Source organism: Chelmon rostratus, chromosome 23, assembly GCF_017976325.1.
Source record: "Chelmon rostratus isolate fCheRos1 chromosome 23, fCheRos1.pri, whole genome shotgun sequence".
Classification (NCBI taxonomy): domain Eukaryota; kingdom Metazoa; phylum Chordata; class Actinopteri; order Chaetodontiformes; family Chaetodontidae; genus Chelmon; species Chelmon rostratus.
Genome location: NC_055680.1, coordinates 15,457,407 through 15,478,520, shown reverse-complemented (window position 1 = coordinate 15,478,520; position 21,114 = coordinate 15,457,407). Strand labels below are relative to the sequence as shown.

At 44.0% G+C, this 21,114-nt stretch overlaps 1 protein-coding gene across 1 annotated transcript in view; it reads right to left on the bottom strand.

Moving 5' to 3' along the window:
• tnfsf10l (TNF superfamily member 10, like) overlaps nt 1-21,114 on the bottom strand; it is a 56,138-nt gene that overhangs the window by 16,833 nt on the left and 18,191 nt on the right. Inside the window, exon 2 of the mRNA XM_041965347.1 lies at nt 12,819-12,968. Coding sequence (XP_041821281.1) covers nt 12,819-12,968 — 150 coding nt within the window. The remainder of the gene's footprint in view (nt 1-12,818; nt 12,969-21,114) is intronic.

The window sequence follows — 21,114 nt, the reverse complement described above, 5'->3', positions numbered from 1 at the left end:
TTAAACTTCCAAAATTTACCAGAAAAAAACCCCCACATTTTTTTTCTATTTTAAACATGAAACTGCGGCCATAAAAGCAGGCGATAGAACAGGACTCCAAAATAAAACAGTGGTGGAAAAAATAAAACACAAAGACGCTTTTAACCGCCTCGGAGTGAATAAGGATTTTGTTAACATTTCTAAGAAATAAGTTTACTTATAAGTTTTACACCTGAGGCCTGATCACAACAGAAAGGGAAATATTTGCTTCCGGAGCTTGACTCATAGGGCTTGTTGAGTAACGATTGTAGCTCCTAAGCTAACAGCTAACATGCTAGCACTATTTAGTCATAATAGCGTTTCAGTTTAGTCCTCCCTGACATTTTGTACATCATTTTATTCCATGAAAAGTTACTGTGCTGCTTGCTAAATGACAGTTAGCAAGCTTATTAGCTTGTTTGCTAACGGGACATTCCACAATAAGTTCACTTAGTTTATTTAAAAGATGTGTTTGTACCATCAGCTGTGTCATAACTGTCTGCAAACAACGCCTCATTAGTGGAGCAGGTGATCAGCAGAGGAGGTTATCGAATAAGCTACGATAACTTCCTCCGCTTTGGACTCTCTGTCTCGCTGTTGCCTCAAAGTTCACATTTGTGTGCCGAAGCTCATCAATGCAAAAAAATCTACGCAATGTGATGTAACACGTATTAAATCCACCACCAACAAGCTAATCCACTGATCATGGCAATTCTAGTGCAATGAATCGATTCTGCCGTGTGACCGTTTTCCATCAAAATATGTCGTTAAACAGATCATCATAAAACTGTCCACAGTGCAGTAAGTGTGTTACGGCGCTGATGTTTGTTCATGTGCGCATGAGCATCGTCAGGTTTCACCGAGAATAATCTCAATCTTGTTTTCCCTCTCTCACTCTTGAACCCTGCGCCCTCTAATTTTTTAAGCTTTTGACTCCTTTCTGCATTTGTTCCCACGTGGTTTACAATGTTTTGCTGGAAATGAAGGTAGTGGGAAATCGGCTGGTGCATCGCTCCCCACACGAGGGAAAATGTTGATACGGAGAAGCAAAGTCTCATCAGGCTTTATGGACAAGTTAAAGCTGCACAGGTGCTGCAGGAATGCTGACTGTGAGCTTTAATATATGAGTTTGGAAGTGCTCTGAGAATGTGCTGCGCATAGACTTAAAACAGGTGAAGGTCATCCCACAGGAGCTTTCGGGTTTGGGGAAACTTCCCAAAGATGGTATGAGGCATGTAGAATTTAATGCACATATCGTGACAGCGCTGAAGCTTCTTGTCTGTTGCATTCAATAAATAACCGATGCTAAAGAAGCCGTTTCACAGAGGAGGAATCGGGATGCAGACACGGAGGAATTTTCGGGGGTTGCTGGACAGGAATGAGGGTGAATGAGGAGAGGGAGGGTGGTCGACGCCAGACACAGAGGTCTTTTGTGTTTGTGTATCAGCTGGAAATCGCTAACAACACTGCAGTCCTCCACCCCTCCCTGTGTGTGTGTGTGTGTGCACACAACATGTCAGTGACTGACATTTGCTTTTGAATAGCCAACCGTAGAGCAGAATGAGATAAGGAAGTGCTGCTCAGGAAGAAACCCCCTATCAGACCACGAGTTCGTCACTCTAAATAAGCAACGGTCACGTCACTCCTCCCGTCGCCTCTTCGCCGTTACAAAAGAGAGAGGCGACCGACTTTTGGTCAGTTTTGGTGTACGATGAGGTAGTTAAACCTACATTTAGAGAAAGCATATCCGTCACTTTACCAAACACTACATCTTTATATTTAGAAAGCAGACAAATGCAGTGGCGTGCACAGACTTTTTGAAGGGCAGGGGCGAAAAGGACTTCACTTGAGCACGCGTTCTGGTGTCCAAGAGGGCACTTTAGCACGCGTTTTGGCGTCCAAGAGGGCACTTTAATGTGCGTTTTGGCTCCCAGGGGGCACTTTGGCACGCATTTTGGCTTCCAAGAGGGCACTTTAATGCGAGTTTTGGCTCCCAGGGGGCACTTTAGCATGCAATTTGGCTTCCAAGAGGGCACTTTAGCCTGCATTTTGGTGTCCAAGAGGGCATTTTAGCGCGCATTTTGGCTCCCAAGAGGGCACTTTAATGCGAGTTTTGGCTCCCAGGAGGCACTTTAGCATGCATTTTTCAACAATTGGGCCACAAGGGGGGGGGGGGGGGGGCAGTCGCCCCCCCGTGCCCGCCACTGGACAAATGTACATCACAGCGTCATAGTAGCTTATGAGATATATGTCATATTTTAGATTTTTCTTGCTATCAAAAATTCCAACTCAAACACTTAAACTAACAATGAATTGATCCTACAAACAAGTATTGTTGCTGTGCATCCAAAGCCCCATATACATATTTATTTCTTCAGTGACATACGCCTTTCTTGTCCAGAAACTATTAAAAACACATTACCACATATAGATCTCAATGTGGAGCAACGCACCTATTGTGAGACCCATAAGACAAGTAGGCGTCACAGAGACAGAAGGAGCAGTCAAGGTTCAGTAAGAGCAGTAAGATGCCTCACGGTGAGTCGACTTTGGGGAACTGTTATTAAAAATGGAAACAAGTAACAAGAGAAGGCAAACACTATTATCTTTGTGCTCATCACACAGTCAAACTGAAGACTGGTCAACTGCTGGCCATTCATCAACACTGTCAAGCTAATAATAAGCATCGCCGATTGTTCATTGATTTTGAGAGGCTGCACCGACTGATGCTGCCTCTTGCATGGGCTCATTGATTTCATGTTGGGAAATTTTTCTAAGAATCATTTGAGTGCCAAAGTCTTGCTTGAACTCATGAGTTTTACGCATAAAGGTAATGAGACGGCGATAAATGACGGAGTCATGTGTCTCTGACAGCACAAAGGCCTTTCATACAGCAAACAAGGGACAAGTCTTGACTATGTGAAAATAAGAAAATAAGATAAAATAAGACTGAGATGCTTTTTTTTATCTTTTATTCATCAATAATTAAATATTGTGGCACAAAGGCGCCAACGCTTGAACTGAACCTTCCACATCCAAATGCCTTCCTTCATTACAGAGCTCAAAGGACATCATTCGGCCTCAGAGAATACTTTAACACTGAATCGGATGGTGCGCTGCTTTCCGAAGGATAGGACTCCGAGGCCTGTTGCAAGCCTGTCCCCACCCTGACCAGTGATGTCAAAACAGCTGTTTTGTATCAGCAGTCAAAAGCCAAATATTTGCGATGACATCAGTGCTTCGACACGGAGCAGATTTAGAGATATGGCACCACAATGCATCCATGCTAGACAAAGAGGGACCAGTGGAGCTGGTCCCTCTTCAAAGAGGGTGACCTTTGGAAAGAACTCGCGGGAGCATGAAGGTCAACGGTGAAAAGTACAAATAAAACGGCTTCTTATTGTTTGTCTTTTATTATTATTATGATCATTTTATATTACATATGATAAATATAACAAGCAAAAAAAAATCTGTTCTTGGATTGAATCATAGAAATGCACTTTATGAACTTATTTAGTTAAGCTTTGAAGTTGATTCTTGAACCCGCAAATAGAAGTTTCCCAACTCACTGTTCACTTGACATCTTTATTAGGAGCTTTCAAACACGTCATATGGTCTTCATCAGCGGGTGGTGTTGTCTTGGCGCTCAGGGAGCCGGGTCATGTGACGTGTGAGCTGTTGTGTTTTCACCCATAGCACTTTCCGGACTTCTATTCCAAAAAGTTAAGCATCAAAGTTGATTCCTGTCCTTGAAAATACTTGCTGGTGCTGATGAAGACCATGTAATACAGTTGAAAGCCCTGGAAAAAGCTAGTAAGTGAGCTTGCATGTCACCAGTCTGATCAAGATTAATTGCTAAAAGCTCCAAAAAACTTGAAACAGCTGGGTTTTTTTTGCCTTTTTCTCAGACCTTTCTCAGACAGAGCCAATGCAAACACACGATATTCTCCTCTGTTGACTGAACAGTTTCACCTCAAGGTCCATTGAGTGGCACTTTGATCGTAGCGGATGATTTTGTCTGTCTGTCACGGAAATGTGTAAAAAAATCTCATTTTTTTCAGAGCACTTTAAATATTCCTCGTCCCCTGTTGGCCCATGATGATGAAGCTCATGTGACATGGTCAAAAGCTCATGTGACTAGCAGCAAATGCACGGTGAGGTGAGACTGTTTTGCTGTTTCGGAGGCCGATAGTGACCTTTGTAACTCAGTCGTTTTCCTCATTTTTACATTTACAATCAGCTGGTGTTCTCATCCAACATTATTACTGCGAGACACAAATCTCAGCACCCTGCAGACAAAATCCTGATCATTACAGGCATAAAAGTCTTTCTCAGTAAATCCACCGGGCCAAGAGCAGGCCCGGCTTGGGCTTCAGCCGCTCCTTCTAAGCCTTGTCAAAGCCTGGCCTATTTAAAAGGGAAGGTAAATCCCTGTTCTGTGCTGGGAAACTCTCTTCTCACCCTTTGACCTCAACTGGAGGAAGTAAAAACATTATTCTTCAAACAAAATAACTGCAGTTCATCCACTGTAGCATCTAGCTGTTTGCACACAGTCAGTTATTTATGGGAAACTAGGATAACCAGAGAGCCAGTCAGAGCGGACTGACAGCAAGACAAAACGAAAGCTGAGCGTCCTTTCAGTCAGACGTGCAGCCATCATCATAATTTCAGAAAGAGTAATGGTTAAGATACATCACAGCTCAGGAGAGAGCATTAGAGCAGGCAATAATAGCAATTCCTCCCAGCGTTATCCATCACGGCAACTGGAAGCTGGGAGCTGACGTGTTGGCAGTTTGTTTCAGCAGGTGCAGATGTTACAGCGCTGTGTGCTAAACTGAAAGCAGCAGGGTGGACGAGCGGAGGAGAGTTACTCTGGTCTCAAGTTTGGCTGAAAGCCGTGCACTCGAATACCTGAGCTCAGCACACATGCCATCGGAAATCCCCCCTGCGCTCCTCCTCCCCCGCCGTCTTCCAGCCTTTCGTGCTCCCTTGTAACTTCGCTTGTCGCGCTTTAGATCATTCACGTTAAACATGGCTGCCGCGAGCAGGACGGCGCGATAAGTTTACATGTGCGGGAGCGAATGTGTGTGTCGTACGTGTTCTCGTACGAGCTGGTGGCGGTTGGCTGGTTCTCCAGACGGAGATCATCGAGACCAAAAAAAGGAATCTCCATGAAAGCACAGCTTCACCGTCTTCCTCTTCCTGTCTCTTTTCTTTTCCTTAAGCCCCCACTGGTTTCCGCAGCGCACCCCATTAACTTTAAACGGCTTGTACTTACCGTTATTGCAGATCATTGTACGATACATGATGATTTTCCACCCTACGTGGAGTCCTTTCTGCAGAGTTGCAGACTTAAAATCACAGATATTTACATTATTTTCACGCAGGAAGCTGCTGAGGAAGCTTTTTCACATCTGGCGAACTCACTCCTGGCTTCGATTTTCTCCAGTTTACTTTAAGCCCCGAATGTAATGCAAGTCTACAAAACGGTTTCCGCTCACAAAGGCTTTCACCCTGCTATAATAATGTAAAAATACGCCAAATAGTTGTCTGCCGTGACGGATAAAATATATCTCAGGCAAGTTTCAAGTGTCTGCGAGTTGTTTTTTTTTATGCTATAATGGAATTAGGAGTGACTGCCAAGACAAGATGCAAATCAATTTAAACACTTATGTGCTTTGAAAAATCTTCAGAGGGAATGCAAAGTATATCTGATTTGTAGCTGATGACCCTAAGTGTGCAAAATCATCAGCGTTGTGCTTTAAAGTTGAGTTAAGGACTCACATGGTGTCAAATACAATGAAGCTATACGCTTTTTTTTACATTTATTTAAATATTTCTTCCTCGTCTTTTGCCTCTACACAGTGTATGATTAAAAAATCATCATGAGACATTTTATTCTCTTGTTCACCACTAACATGAGGCCTCGTCAGTCTGCGTTGGCCCGATCGTCTGGATTTCTCTGGACCTTGCAGAGCCGCAGTGAAGAATAGGAACAAAAGGAGGCGAATTTGGACTAAACTTTGCGAGATCTTGATTTGGCTAATTATAGCTGTGGCTGTGATGGACAGGATGAATCATTCTTTCAACGTTCATAATGAGACAAGCTTGAAAACATGTGAACTTCTCCTTTAACAGCCCATCACATTGAACATTTTATGTCAATTATGTTTTTATGACATTGGCTGACAATCCTCTTTGTCATAAAAGTCACATCAGCTTCCTCCCAGCTTGTCTTCTGGGTTTCATTCTCGCCAAGAACAGAAGATTGAATGACTCCGGCGGTGTAAGAATGAGCTGACTAACTGCCGATGGCTCACACACACCCCAGTGAAGTGTCTGCAAGTTGATTTAATGAAACGGTCTGAAGCTCGAGGCTTCCTAAAAGGGGAACAAAATCAATCCAAGTCCTTAAATGGTTTGAAAGCATTTGATAATCTGGTGCGTGGTTGTGATTTGTTAGTAACGAGCTGAAACATGTGAAGCCAGTGTGGTCCCATGTATTATTCATTTCCTTTCAACTTTGGGACTCTTATTTGGGGGCTCAAACATTGCTCTGACCTTAACTCAGCCCTTCTTTTTTTTTTCTCCATAGTGTTGTTAATTAAAACCTCATTGTGATATATATATTTTTTGCTTTCCTGCTCATTAGCTTACTCTCATCTCTCTTCTTCTTCCCCAGCATCTTCACTTTCCTCCACGTCTCTCATCTCTTTCTTTTTGATTTGTTCCGGTCCAGCTGGGTTTGTTAATAGCTTCTTTCCCTCTCCCGTCCTCCCTCCTTTTTTTTTTTTTCCCTTTCAAACGCTGTTTCCATTAGTCCCCCCGGCGTCTTTCGGCACCCTCCCATCCATCACTCCGCACTACGAGCTCGTCGCCATCCTCATCATCCCACGCTAAAACCACCGTCGTCATTATCTTCCTCCGTCATCCACTCTCACTCATATTTGTCACATCATCACCATCATCGTCATAATCACTTACTGATCCCATTAAGTTTCTGTGCATGTGTGCCCCGCAGAGGAATCTACATGCGGAATGCATCTCATAATGATTTCCAGGAGATAAACTGCAGCCAAAACTGAGCTAAAGCTCCTCTTTTTCATCTATTTTTCCCAGTAGTCCAATCGTTCCTCTTCGCCTCATCCTCAACACTCTGCCCCTCTCACACTCACCACTTGTCTTCTTCATTTTTTTGTGTAATTGACATGAGGTGTGAGGCAGAGCGCGCATCCAAACCGCATAGTTTATCAGTGAACCGAATCCGAGCATCTGTTCTTTGGACTTGTTGGATTGTGTGCCAGAGCTGAACGGCACAAAGACTGTGTGCGCGAGTGAATTCTCCAACATATTACTGAAGTTTCCTGCATTTATGTGGGTAGTTAAGACTTGTTTTTGACCTGTCAGATATCTGATATCTTAATCCAGCCCATTGTGAAAACCTGTCTTCATAACATTTACTTCTTTTTCCTCTGAATTTGATACAGTTCACTGCTACATGATCCTGCTATCGCTAAGGGTTTAGCATTCACACCATAAGTCAAAAATATTTGTACTTGTTGCAAAAGAGCACTGGATAAAATTGCTTCAAAGCAACTGCAAGGAATGCTCATTTTGTCTTGATTTTGGCGACCCCTGTGGACAAAAGCGGGATTTATTTCTATCGCCTCATGGCGTAAAGATCTTGATCCAGCAACGACGTGCATATGCAGGTCATATGGAGGTGTCAGTATTAAATCGAGACTGCTTCAAATCCAGTTAAAAACTCCTTGGTGACCCGTTTAGGGAGCTGATTTCAGTAAGGAGCCGTGATCAGCGCCTCCTCTCAGCACCTGTTAGCTGCAACAGCTGGAACGCCTTCCAGACACCAACAAGCTGCAGCAACAGGCCTTTACAGGCAACTGTGATCACACTTGACCCATATTTGTCCTCAGCAATGCTGCTTCTGTTAACCCAGTGGCCCTCTGCTGCACATTTACACCTGCCCAGCACACACAGATCCAGTCGTAACTTCTGGTTTTTCAGGGTTAAAGGAACAGTTTTGGGGAGAGAGCCCACTGATCACACTCATATCTGTATGAAGCTGGAGCCAGGAGATGGTCACAGAGTTAACCACTGGTTTCTTTAAAAGATAATTAACCGACGATGGTTGAAAAAACACAGATTTATAACACTTAGCGTTGTTCTGAAAGTATTTCCAGGATCCCTGAAGCCTCTGTTTCCAAATCAAAGATGGCAGCTCAGACAGGAAACAGAATCACTACTAAGGAGCAGCAGTAAGTGTTTTTAAACCACCGCCTGAATATTTCAAACATGATTGATTATCTTTTAGAGAAACCGACGGTCAGCTTAGCTTAGGATAAAATCCTGGCAGCAGGGAGAAACAAAGGTCACCGCAGTTAAAACCAAAGTTGTCATTTATACATTTGGATCATGATAAAGATTAACCAAATGAGACAGAACATGTTACTGAGTTTTAGAGGGTCGATCTTTTGCACCTTTGGACAGAGCCAGGCTAGCTGTTTCCCCCTGCTTACAGCTCTTATGCTAAACTAAGCTAACTTCATACTGAATGGACAGATCTGAGAGATTGGTCTTCTCGTGGACTGTTCCTCTTGGCAAGAAAGTTGGTAAAAGCCTTCCCCAAAATGTCAAACTCTTCCTTTAAATGCCAACAAATCTGGGCATTCAAACCTGTGGCCTGTTGATCTGTGGTCCAGAAAAACAGGCTGTCTGGCCTGTGGTGGTGTAGCAATAGGATCATTCCCTTTGTGCTGAAGGTTGCTCGCTCTGCCACGATGGTCAGATGCCAACCGGGGAGAGCAAAGAAGCAGAAAAGGAATGCCGGTTCAAAGCCAAGTCCAGCGAACCAGACCACGTGAGATACAGGCCTCAGCAAATCGATCATTTAGCAAGAGAAACGACCTCTGAGAGCAGTAAGGAAAATCTCCCTCCAGCCTCGAAAGTACCACCAGCAGCTTATCAGCCATCGATGAAGACAGACGACAGGCCTCGCCATCCTCGTAGCGGTCTGAGTTTTTAATGATTTTTAGTCCTGCACCACAGAGATCTTTAGCTCCTTCTCACACCTCTGGATAATTCTCTCTTAATGTGTCTTAAAAATACCAACAGGAATGAGGTGAGGTGATTCAAGCTAGGCTTATGTTTCTGCTCCTAATTGAGTATTTTAGGCTAAATGCAGTGCCTCTAGATGAGGTTTTAGCTTCAGATATAAATTCACCTCAATATTTGTCTGACATTAAAGAAAAAAGTACTGAGGCCAGGATGACCCTGATTGCCACGCAGATCATGCATAGCTCAACATTATAAAACTAGTGTAATTCAAACTGTATAATTGCTGTCCAGCCTCAGTATTCATCTGTGTGAAATGTAAAAAGCTATTATAGCGAGATTGTTTAAAATCTGGATCTCCAGTACTTTCACTGAAGCATTTTACAAGGAAAGGGATGGCGCCTGCCTGGTCTGCCAGCTCGATCCAACCACTATTTTGGCTTTTTCAACCCAACGACTCCTTTCTTTTTTTTAAAAAAAAACCAAAAAACTCAAATCCAGTGACGCAAGCTGACGAAGAACACAACACGGTGTTTGCAGGAATCACCGAGGTTGGAGAGCTGTTAGCCGCCAAGACGCTCCACTGGAGCAGATAGGAGTTCAAATGCATCAAAAAACACAAGTGCTGACATGGAAATGACTGGGATTTGGATTAGCTCGACAATACGTGCGTCCACGTTTGTGAGTGTTCGGAAAAGGATAATGGGATGTTAAATTTGTTTGGATGTGTTACTCATTCGTTTGGAGGAGAGACTAGACTGTTCCTGTTCCCGTCCAATGAGGACCGCAGAGGCAGCGCCTTCCGATTGTATCGTACAAGTAGAGCAGAGAGAGGGAGGGCGAGGAGGTGGGAGGTGGGAGGTAAAGAGCAAAAACAAAGACGCCGATGGGGCCAGAAAGAGAGACCGGACCAGAAGAAAAAAAGGACGAGAAGAGGGGCTTGAACAAAAGCAGACGGTGGTTTGTGTGCGTGTTTGTGTGCAGGCGGTAGGAAATGAGGGGGCTGAAGATATACCGCTGTAAGCGTCCAGACATTCAGACTTAAGTGGGAAAGGTCCTCTCGGCTATGTCTGCAAGAAGATGACTTATATCAATGGGGCGACTCAGTGGGCTTATGAATGACTGTGTGTGTGGGTGGGTGTGCGAGGGGGCGACGGGGGGGTTGTCGAACGACAGCTCACTGCTGTTTTCATGCTGATTCAACATATACGCTGAGGGGAGTCTGACCTAAATGTGTGTCAGTCACAATCCGTGCGCTCACAGCGGGCGTCTATGGGCAAAAGCAATGTGACTTGTTTAATTGGTGTATGTTTGTATCTGTGAGCACTTTTTTTAGCCATGTGACTCCCACGTTTTTGAGCCCAGAGGAAGCCATACATACAAGAGCTATTGATGCTAGCGGACTGTGTTGTTTTTCTGTGTAAAAACGCATATTTATATCTAATCAAGTCAAACTTAAATCATAGCCCAGAGTCAAAAATCACAGTTTGCCTCGAAGGGGCTTTGCAGTCTGTACAGCACACGACACGCTCCGTCTCTTTATTTGCAATACGCAGTATAAATTCCCATCTTGGTACAAAACAAAGATACTAGCATCTGTTCGATCACATCCCGCTTATTGATGCCAAGCGACTGAACTCGGTTGAAACAGATGGAGAGGTGCCCCGAGGGTGGAGTGTTTGGCTAAAGACATTGTTTTCAGCACACACCTGAACCACAGCTGCCCCGAAACAATGAACCTACATTTGCCAACAGCTCACCGAGGAGAGACGTGAGGCAGCGAACAGGACGGGTACCTGCAGGTGTTCTAAAAACAGGAAGTTGTTCATTGTGGTTTGGTAGTCGGAGCTGCAGCAGTGGCTGCTCATGGGGGGGCAAAAAAAGACAACTGAGAGGGCACAGTGCAAGTTTCACCTGTGTTTGATACAGACAGGGTGGAGGCACCACTCAAGACACCTTTACTGTGACGCTTGAGTTTATGGCAATCCATCCAGCCATCTGTAAGTCAGCGCCCACATTTACTGAACCTGTATTTGACTGAGGTCTGGCACGGGTTCACCAAGCATCAGCTTTGCAGGTAAAGCCAATAAAAGCCAAGCTGGTTCTATCCAACAGCGTGCAAACACATGCACACCCAGCCAGGAGTGAATCCGAAAGCCAGCGTGTGTCCAAACATGTGCCTAAAAACACCCCGCGGCTCAAAACTCTCTCAAGCACAGACTCATGTATTCACAAGTCAGAGCACAGAAACGTGAACTGTGTTAATTAAATAAGGCTCCTCCTTCCTACTGATTGGCTTCACCATAGATTGTTGACCGCCTGAATCAGAAAGTCGCTACAGAAACTCAAAACATCTCAAAGGCTTTGCTTACAAATGTGCACAGGTCCACAGCTAAGTGAGCCACTTTTACTTCTTCATCTGTAGAGTCTGCAGAAAACAAGCTGAGCGGCCAGCTGAGGTGCAGCTGCAGGTGCAAACCCAGAAAAATGAGGTGTTTCACTCAATCCATCACACAGCACATTACTGTTTCCAACACAGGTACACATTCACATGATTAATGCTCACCGTCTTCTCAGCATTTTAATGATGTTTCAAGGGTACACTTAAGTTCATGGCAAGAAATGAGATGATTGAGCAGATGAAATAGACCATAAAGTTCATATTGGAAAAGTGGGAAACATTACTTTTATGGAATATATATTATCATTATTATTATTGTTATTATTGTTTAAACCCTCTGCATCTGCTTGTTTTAATCAGAAAAAATGATACAAGCCTTTCCTTCAAACTGTCGCATAAAACATCTCGTAAAAGCCAACTGCATAATCTGTTCACGGACCTGAAACTCATCACTATATAATTCCAGCCATTTGTTGCACACGCTGCATGTCTGAGGTAAACTCGAGCGTTCCCAAAGAGATGTTCTCACTCTGGGACAAAAACGTCTCCTCGATTGTCCGTCTCAGTTTGCTTAATTCAACACACATGCCCTGTGCCGTTTGTCTATTCGTTTGATGAGTGTTACTCCCCCGTTATGATGACAAATGCGGCCAATTAGTCGCACCCAGAGGTTCAGTTCATGCATCAGTCCCTGCAGATGTTTCTCAGCTGACTGTAACGGCGCTGAAACCAGCCTCCATCTGCTCTTTAGGCCCGGTCCAGCAGATAATAATAATCTAGGGATTTAAAAATATCGTCTGGATTTTAGCAGCTACCAGAGATATAAAATAGGTAACTGTATGGGGGGGTGTTAGCATGGCAGCAATGCATTTAATTTACCTTCTTCCCCTTTTTAAGATGTCATCATTTTGTAAATTTTTTCTTATGAAACAGCCTCCCATGAACTGTACAATTCTCCGTTCTGATTGGTTGTGCATTGTTTGCTGCTTTCCATTTAGAAGAAGCCCTGCAAAAAAAAAGGACATCGACTAGACTGATTTAATCCAGACTACAGTTCAAAGAAAGCCCCTAAAGCTTGTTAACTGAGAACATCTCCTTCATGGGAGTGTGTGTGTGAGTTTCCTCCCTACTATTAGACTGACTCTCCTGAAGACTGGACAGTCGTGGTCCCAATATTCTAATACCCTAGAGGCCATTTGCCATTAAAAGCCATTTATTCTAAAAAATAAATCATGTTTTAGGGCATTCCATCATGAATCAGTCCTGATAAAACAGGATGTCTTTCTCCCGCCGCGTGCTCCGCATCTTCTGAATGTTTCGTTCCTACCTTGGAGATGTACGCCTTGATGCCTTCGGCCAGCTTGATGCAGGGCTCGCCGAACAGCTGGGCCAGCTGGTCGGGGATGTCCTGGTCCTTGTCCAGAGCGTTCAGTAAACTCAGACACTTCAGCTCCTCTGTGACCCCCTGGCTACGCACCTACAGAGCAAACACATGAAACAGAGAATTACCAGGGGGAGATATAAGCTGCACCGCGTAAAGGGCTAACCGAGTTTGAGTTTTTAGTGTAGACCACAGGCTCTAAACCCATTATGGTGCCTCAAATCTTGCACTGACAGAGTATAATATACACAGTGAAAGACCACATTGTATCCTGCCTTTGCCTGGATGTATATTAACAACAAGCTGCAGCTCTAAAACTGCAGGTGTTCCCGTTAAGAGCAGATTTAAGTTCAATTTTATAATGACGTTTGCATTGTGACGACCCTCAAGAACAATTACACATGATCGAAAGTGGAAAAAGTCCCATATTTGCAATGTTTTGGTCTACAAGTATGTCAATAAGAACAATTCCTTTTATACTTTATTTAGATTCTGGGTGATGATCTAATGGAAGATCAAAAGTTAGATGAATTGGTGAATGGAATGACCTGAGAGAAGACTCACATTGCTACAGACCTTTTAATAATTTTATAATAAATACATGTAGCGACCCCTGACACATTAAAGGAAATGCAGATTCTAGAAATATTGTCATTAATACAACAATTATTATAGTTTTTTCTCTTTTGTGACGGCAGACTGCTCCTATAAGTTCATATGAACATCATTACTTGTATTTATTTCTTATTGCCCTCTTGGGCCGTTCGTGCACGTCACTTCTTGCTGCTGTGAAGTCAAACGAGCCGTCCTCTGGTGAGCCATCAGTCTCTCTGCACCTCTCTCATACAGGACGCTGCACCGTCGTTTCGTGCGTGCACGCATTTCTTATTTTTCATGGTTTTTTTTATGTTCTCTCTCAGCTCGTCCGTTTGCGTTTTCTGTACGCGCTTCGTTATTTGCTGCGTTGCACATTCGCTAACCGGTGTCTCACTCTTACAGCGTGACTGTCCCCGGGTTGCAGCAACCTGAGACCGCTGGACGAGGCAGCTGAAACACAACTCCTTATGTAACAAAACTAAATGCATGCACGGTCTTATGTGGAGCTTCTACATAAATAGTTCAACCATATCAAGACATCTAATAAGAGAAATTAAATCAGCTATTCCTCTGGGGGCGAAGGGGAAATTGTTTCTTTCCCCTTTTGCTACGCCTCCTGTTTGGCAGCCACTTCCATCTGAAAAAAAAGAAATACTTCCATGTAATTTCGGGCAGCACGGGTCAAATAAGACATCTTTGGGAACTGAAACGTCGAGAGAGGCTCATGTAGCTCGCAGGCTGTTGAGTTATGTGCATGTAAGTGTGTGTGTACCCTTCAGGGAGGCTGTAAGCGTCACGGTCTGAAAGCCCTGCTAATGACTCTATAACAAGCACCGATGGGGAGAGAGATTACAGAGCTGCACTCCTTCACCCTGTTTTCTATTTTTTATTAATTTCTTTCCGCTTGACCTCTGCTTTCTAATGAATCCCACCCCTTTTGTCTTCCTTCTCTTGCTTCTCACTCGTCTTTCCCCCTCACCTTTTTTTGTTTCCACCGCGGTTCCCTTCATGTTAATGCATGAGTGGATTCCCCTGTTCTTAGTAAAGATAGCAGTGTGTGTGTGTGTGTGTGTGTGTGTGTGTGTAAATTAGTTCAACCCAAGCGGGAAGGACAGGGCTCTTACGGGAAAAGCAAAGTTTCTTTGTGAAAGAATGGAGGCACATCTCAACAGTCTCAACATGTTGCCCAGTCCTGAGGAGGATGACTCATGTCTTTCATGGCTGCACGTGTCTATCTGGGGACGAATCGTAATGGGTCTAATTAGATGCACATGTCATTGGTCCAGTCGGTCCACATTCTGGTTGCAAGCTTCCATCCAGGCCGAGGTCAACTTTAGGAGGTCAAATCTAAGAAGTGATTAAAGCTGAGAAAGACGCTGAAGTCTGTGTGCTTCAGCAGTCTAAAAATGTTTTAACATGTCAGTAAATTACACACATCATGCTCAACCAGAACTGTTTTTTAACTTTCTGACAAAGGCGATAAGAAAGACAAAAGTTCTGACGTCTGAAAGTCTTGTTTTCTTCTGAAGGTTTGATTTATTTCTTCATGTTTGCAGATAAACTTCTGCACCTGGAATTTTTATTTAATTTTGGCAAATTGCAAATCTAAATCTTAAGTGTGGCTAGAACCATCTTTCCTATGATAGCCCATTTGAAGCTGTAGTTTTATAGTAATTATAAGTTCAGCACTGTTAGAATTTGTTATGTCTTTGTGAAAAGACAATAACACGACGACCAAAGAATTTCACAGAGTCAATGTAGAAGTGAAAATGAAAGCGATTTATTTTTAGCTCATCGCTATACTTGTAAAACAAGATGTGTGTGAGGACGGGACCAGGCGGACGCGCCAAACAAATAGAAATCAGGCCTTGGCTAATCGCTGCCTCCGATAACAGAAGCACGGACAAAAAAATCTCAGTTGCTCATCAAGAAAAGAAGGTCACCAAAAGGTTAACGCGATTCTGAGCACTGCTCTCGCTTCACCAGGCAGTGTTAAAGTCCCAGTACAAGTCTTGCATTCAAACGTCTACTCAAGTAAAAGTACAGTATCATCTGCAAAAAGTGCTCATTATTATTCAACATGTAATGTTAGACTATTTTGACTGACATGTTAAGGCTTAAGTAGCATGTTGATGTTGTTCCTGGTTGAAGTGAAGCAGATTGTAAAAACTTTATATACTGTTGGGCAGTTTAATCTATAATAATGCAACATATTGTGTAAGATAATCATGCATGTTTCAATCTGAAATGTGATCATAAGTGTTTAATAAATGAGGTGGAGTAAAAAGTACAATATTTCCCCCTAAAATGGACTAGTAAAGCTCTTCCGAGTATTTGCATAAACATACTCCCACCACTGCCAAGAACTTTGGTCCATATACGCTTGATTGTCTTTCAGTTCTGTGATGAGAGAAAAGGAAGCGTAGCAGGTCGTCATAGATCATCTGCATACAATCAGGACACATCTAAACAGAAACCGCTGACGGTGGAGTCTGGGCAGAGACAAAGGGTGTGTGATGACAGCTATCACTGGCAGAAGTTTGGGGGAGGTTCACACATGCATGAGTGGATCCGAGCTCGCTCGCCGCAACAAATGGAGTGAAAGTAGGCCTCATTTCTTTCTTGCACCTTTGCCAAAACACACTCCCTGCTTTGGTGGTTCTGGCTGAAGGATTAATTGCTATTGAGGAGTGTCTTTTGTATATGAGAATTAAAGGTTAGCCTTCACAAGGCGTGTGTGTGTGTGTGTGTGTGTGTGTGTGCATGCAGGTCCGTGTGATTCTGTGCATGCGTGTCCATTAAGTTTTGACAGGGCCAGTAGGGAGTGTCTCATCCATGTTAGTGAGGAGATAAAGCCTGTACACATCACTGCACTGAGCTGAAGATTAGGAGAAACGTTTCTGCTCCATTAGTATACGGAGACGAGGCCAGAGGCTAAACCAAGCTATGCCGACAAACATTATCATCCCGCGGGTACACTTTCTTTTCTCTGGGTTTAAGCTGAGCAAAGAAACATCTGGCTGAGGTATCAAAAGTGAGAGATCCTTTAATTTCTGAAAGTCTGAGAGCTTCATTACCCAGAAATTAAAATGTTAAGTCAGTAATCCAGATTTACAGACAGGTGATGAGTCAGTTTTCTTTGGATTTGTTGCTAGTTTTGAGAAAGTTTTATATTTTACTTTAGTAAGTTTGCAGATTTTCCTGCCAAAGACAATAAATGACTTTCACATAACACAAATCTACATAATTTCAGATAGCGAGCGATAGCAAGTTTGCAAAAAAGAAGCAAACATGATTAGAAAATGCATCACTCATTAAATAAACTGATCAATACCTGAAATGTAGTCCTGTTTGAAGGTTGTGAATTACTGTTCAGTCTTCAGTCATGCTAATAGCTAAATGCTAACGTCAGCATGCTAACATGCTCGCAATGGCAATGCCAACATGCTTTTCAGCAGGTATGACGTGTCCCATTGTAGTTTAGCATGCTAGCATTTGCGAATTAGCACTAAGCACAAACTACGGCTGAGGCTGTTGGGAATCAATCAGTCGTTAATCTTGCAGGTATTTTAATCGCATGATGGAGCAGGATTGAAAGTCCTAAGGGGATCATGAATGTTGGTACCGGTTATTCATACAAGTAGCAATCCCTCCAACAATTGTGGAGACATTTAGCTCAAAAGCACAAATATTCAAGTACTGATGGCGGTAGATGAAAAGTGGATCACTGAAATCACTAGGATTCATCGTCTGGCCATGTGGTTTCAAATTTAATAGAAATCCATCCAGTAGTTGTAGAGATATCTCAGTGGTGGAGCCACCAGATCGACAGACATCAGCATCCCCAGCAGCTAAAAAAAAACGACTTCAGGCTCTGACAACTCAATAATATTCATGGCCTGTAAGATTTTTATCGCACTCAACACGTTACGGACAGCGTTACGAATCCGAGAAACATGCTTCATGACAAAAACCATTGACATGCATTAAAAACGTGTGAAGCTTCCTCTCAGCTGTGGTGTCTGTAATGGTTTTTGTCCACAGCGAGCAGTCTGGTTTCTGGCCGTAACTGGAACTCAGCACCAGCCCTCCCAACTTTAGTCTCCCTGCAGGATCTTTCCATCCTTTTTCCTCCACTTTTCTGATCCTGCTAACACCCTGCAAGCCAGATTCTGCTGCTCCGTCAGCTTGCAGTCAGTCTCTCATTCCTCTCACATGACTATTCTGTTACAGCGTGCAGTCATTGATTTGCATTATAGCAATATCCTTTGTTCCTCTCGAGGCCAAGGAGCCGAAATTAGATCTTCTCTTAGGTGATTTTATCAGTCACTTCCCTGATTCTTTGTGTTTTCCGTTCGGCAAAACTGTTGGAAAGCAAAGAGGAAAATATCTTCTGTAGGCCAGTAGAGACACGCAAGCCTCTGAGATGGAGGACTCGGCCTCTACATCATTGCCATGCCCTGGGAGCATGCAACTGGAACTGCTCCACAGGTTTTCAAGAAGAAGACCCCCTCCCTTCTCCCCTGAGTGCTCCTTTCACAGCAGTTTCTCTTTGCCAAGTCCCGACTCCAGTTAGCCAAAACTGTAAAACAGGCCTCATTAGCTATCACTTCAAGCTGGTTCAGCATTAACAAATCAATAAACTGACAGCAGGTGACCTTCAGCTGCTTGACGTCTGTCAAAGAACACATTAATTACTTCTAATTCCCAAACAAATGTTTTAAGAAGAATCAAAATCTGACTAGTAGCCCATAATGTGCTTTGCAGTCGTTCTGTTTTCCCTTCTCACAAAGGGCATGCTTCCTTTTTCGGAGAGCAGATCTTCGCTCTCGTCCCGGGTAGCTCGTCCCCTGAGCGGCGTATTTTCTCAGTGAGATGACCTCGACGTCTCGCCCTCCCCTGGACTCCTGAGCGATGAGTCCGTCGGGCCGGTCTAACAGCCAAGCGCAGGCTCACACATGCTAAAACCATTCAGCAACACACACGATCTGATGCAACCCTCCGCTGCGTTGTCAAACTAGGCTAATCGCCTTCGCAGGATTTTGGCTCCGATAGAAGAAAAGAGGTACAGGTGACGAGTTTCAGTGACAGATGTGAAGACGCAACACCTCCACGTCCTCTGACAGCGGACACCGTTAGGCGGCCATGTTCGTGGTCTTTTAGGTGAAACAGCTGGCTTGAGAAGGCACAATTAACCTCTGAGTGATTCAACAAGTCTTCATCGACAACAACAAAGCAGGTTGATTCTCATTATCTTCCACAAGAAACATTCGACCATTCCAAAACCTTCACTTCATATCCCGCTTTTATATTTTCTGTGAAAATATCCGGCTAATCAGAGGGGGTCCTTATTAGAACGACGACACAAGATGCGGAAAATGCGGCCTTCAACAGGACTGAGCCTTAAAAATGTTGTGCTGACTGCTATCTGTCAAGTGCTTCAGTTAATCTTTGTCAGATTGATCCTGATTTGAATAATAACTTTGCTCATTTGAGACTGAGGCGGCTTCTTGTGTTGTGAGACCATTTGACTCTTGATTCATTGAAGAGGACTGGGTCATTTTTATGTCATGATAAAATGAGGTCTTCACCACATCTTAACATCCTGTAAATCTGTTTTTCTTGTCAGATTAATTTAGGATGAAACTGCAAAGCTGCTAAAGCCAAAAGAACAAACAGAAAATAAGGCTTCTCAGACTGTCAGAATGTTATTTTAGGGCTTTGGACCCAAACCTTAATCATTTATAGCTGTCCTACGAGTTCAGGAGCTAAACTGGGATCGTCCCTGTTGGTCTGATTTTGGGAAGGGGACGCACACACACACACACACACACAGAGAAGTTTTTATCCCATCTCAGCCAGAAGACATGTGGTCTCTCATGGCTCCGCATCGTGAACTGGATGACTGGGCTCCAGAGAGAGGAAGGGTCCGGGGCTGACAGAGCTCCTGTGATCCTGATGCCGGCTCTCTCAGGAAGCCCTGAACAATGCTTCACTGTTCCCTCCCTGCATGAGTGTACGTGTGTGCGTGCGCGCATGTTCATATGTATTGTGTGTGTGTGGCCTGTCGCTCAGTGTGTATGTGCAACAGAGTGATTGTGTGTGTGTGTGTTTGGCTGGCCCTCGCTGGACACCAAACCCTGAAAAGAATATCTCAGTGGGCCACTTGGAAACCCGGCTACAATTGTGTGTGTGTGTGTGTGCGTGTGTGTGTGTGTGCGTGCGCTGGTCTGGGAGTTCCTTGGCAGTCCAAAACTCTCATTTGAAGGGATTAGGAAGAGGAGAAGGTGGCCACGAAACTCAAATCCAGCAGGCCAGAAGTCTGGACCAGGAGTGTATGTATGTGTGTGTTGTGGGGGGGAAGGGGGGGCAAACAGCGAACACAGGGGGAGAGAGCTGGCTGCGTTTCCGTATACTCTCTCTCTGCTTTGCGATGAAACTGACAAGACAAGAGAGCGGGGGTGAAATAACAGCTGAGACCTCGCTTGCAGTGCCGCTGCACATAAATATCTTTACCCAAACACTGAGGCAGCGACATACACAAGAGCAGCAGCGCAGTAAAACACAGGGAGCGCAACACGGCGGAGCCAGCTCCATCATGTTGAGCTACGCCCCGCTGTGTTCCTTACAGCCCGTGCCGTCAGCGTGCGGAGGTGGAGAGCACTCTGGCATGTTTTAGGTGGAACTGGCGGAGATGCACAAGGCTGTCTGAGTAAATTCAATTATCGCCCAGGCTGATGTATGATGTGTCTTCTGGCAGAAAGAATAACAGTAACAGATAAGTGAAGAGGGAGGGAAGAAGCATCATGCTAATGGAAAACAACGGCTGGAAAAGTTTCGACACGATGTCGTTCAGAGCGGAGTGCGTGGTGTCTGCTGCGTTTGCTCTTTCACGCCTGAAAGTCCAAACCAAAGTTTTACGTTTTTGTTCCATTTCATACACTTGAGTGCTCAGTTTTTATTTTCTGATGATACCTACATCCTGTCGTCATCACATGCGTTAGCTGCATCTCCCCATACTTGCTATTGATTGGTGCCTAATATCGACGTGTTGTCAGGTCGGTGGGTAGCCTGATACAAAGTGTTGGTTATCGGGCAAAAAAAAGGTTTTCACACTAGAAATGAACCGAACTACTGTTGAATTTGATCAGGACTCTGTTTGTCAGACCACGGTTCAGCTGTTTGGTCCAGACTTTGGTTCCATACTTTTAATTTTGGTTCAGATCAGCCCAAACGGGGCAGGTGTGAAAGAGCTCCACAGCACCTGTGGTGGTGGGATTCAGTGTTTTCTCTAAATTCTTATCCCAACCTGCTGAACGACGTAGCTGCTCAGGGGTGCTATTTAACACCAGTTGGTGAAAGTTTGTTGCTAAGTCTTTAGCTTTGTTAATCATGACATAAAAAAACTTTATCGTCCACGATGCTGCAAAGCGGCCTTCTGACAAAACGTGAAGGAAATGTCAAAACCTAGACCGTCTAAAGCCTAGAAAGGCTTTATTGAGTAAATATCTGGTAATGTTAGCTAACCATCATTGTCGGCAGTACAGGTTTCACACTTTAGGCCTAGCAGGGTTATGTCCTTGTGTACTCTGGTTCCGGACCTCTGAACCAGCACCCAAAATCTGTTCGGCGATTCAAGTAATTT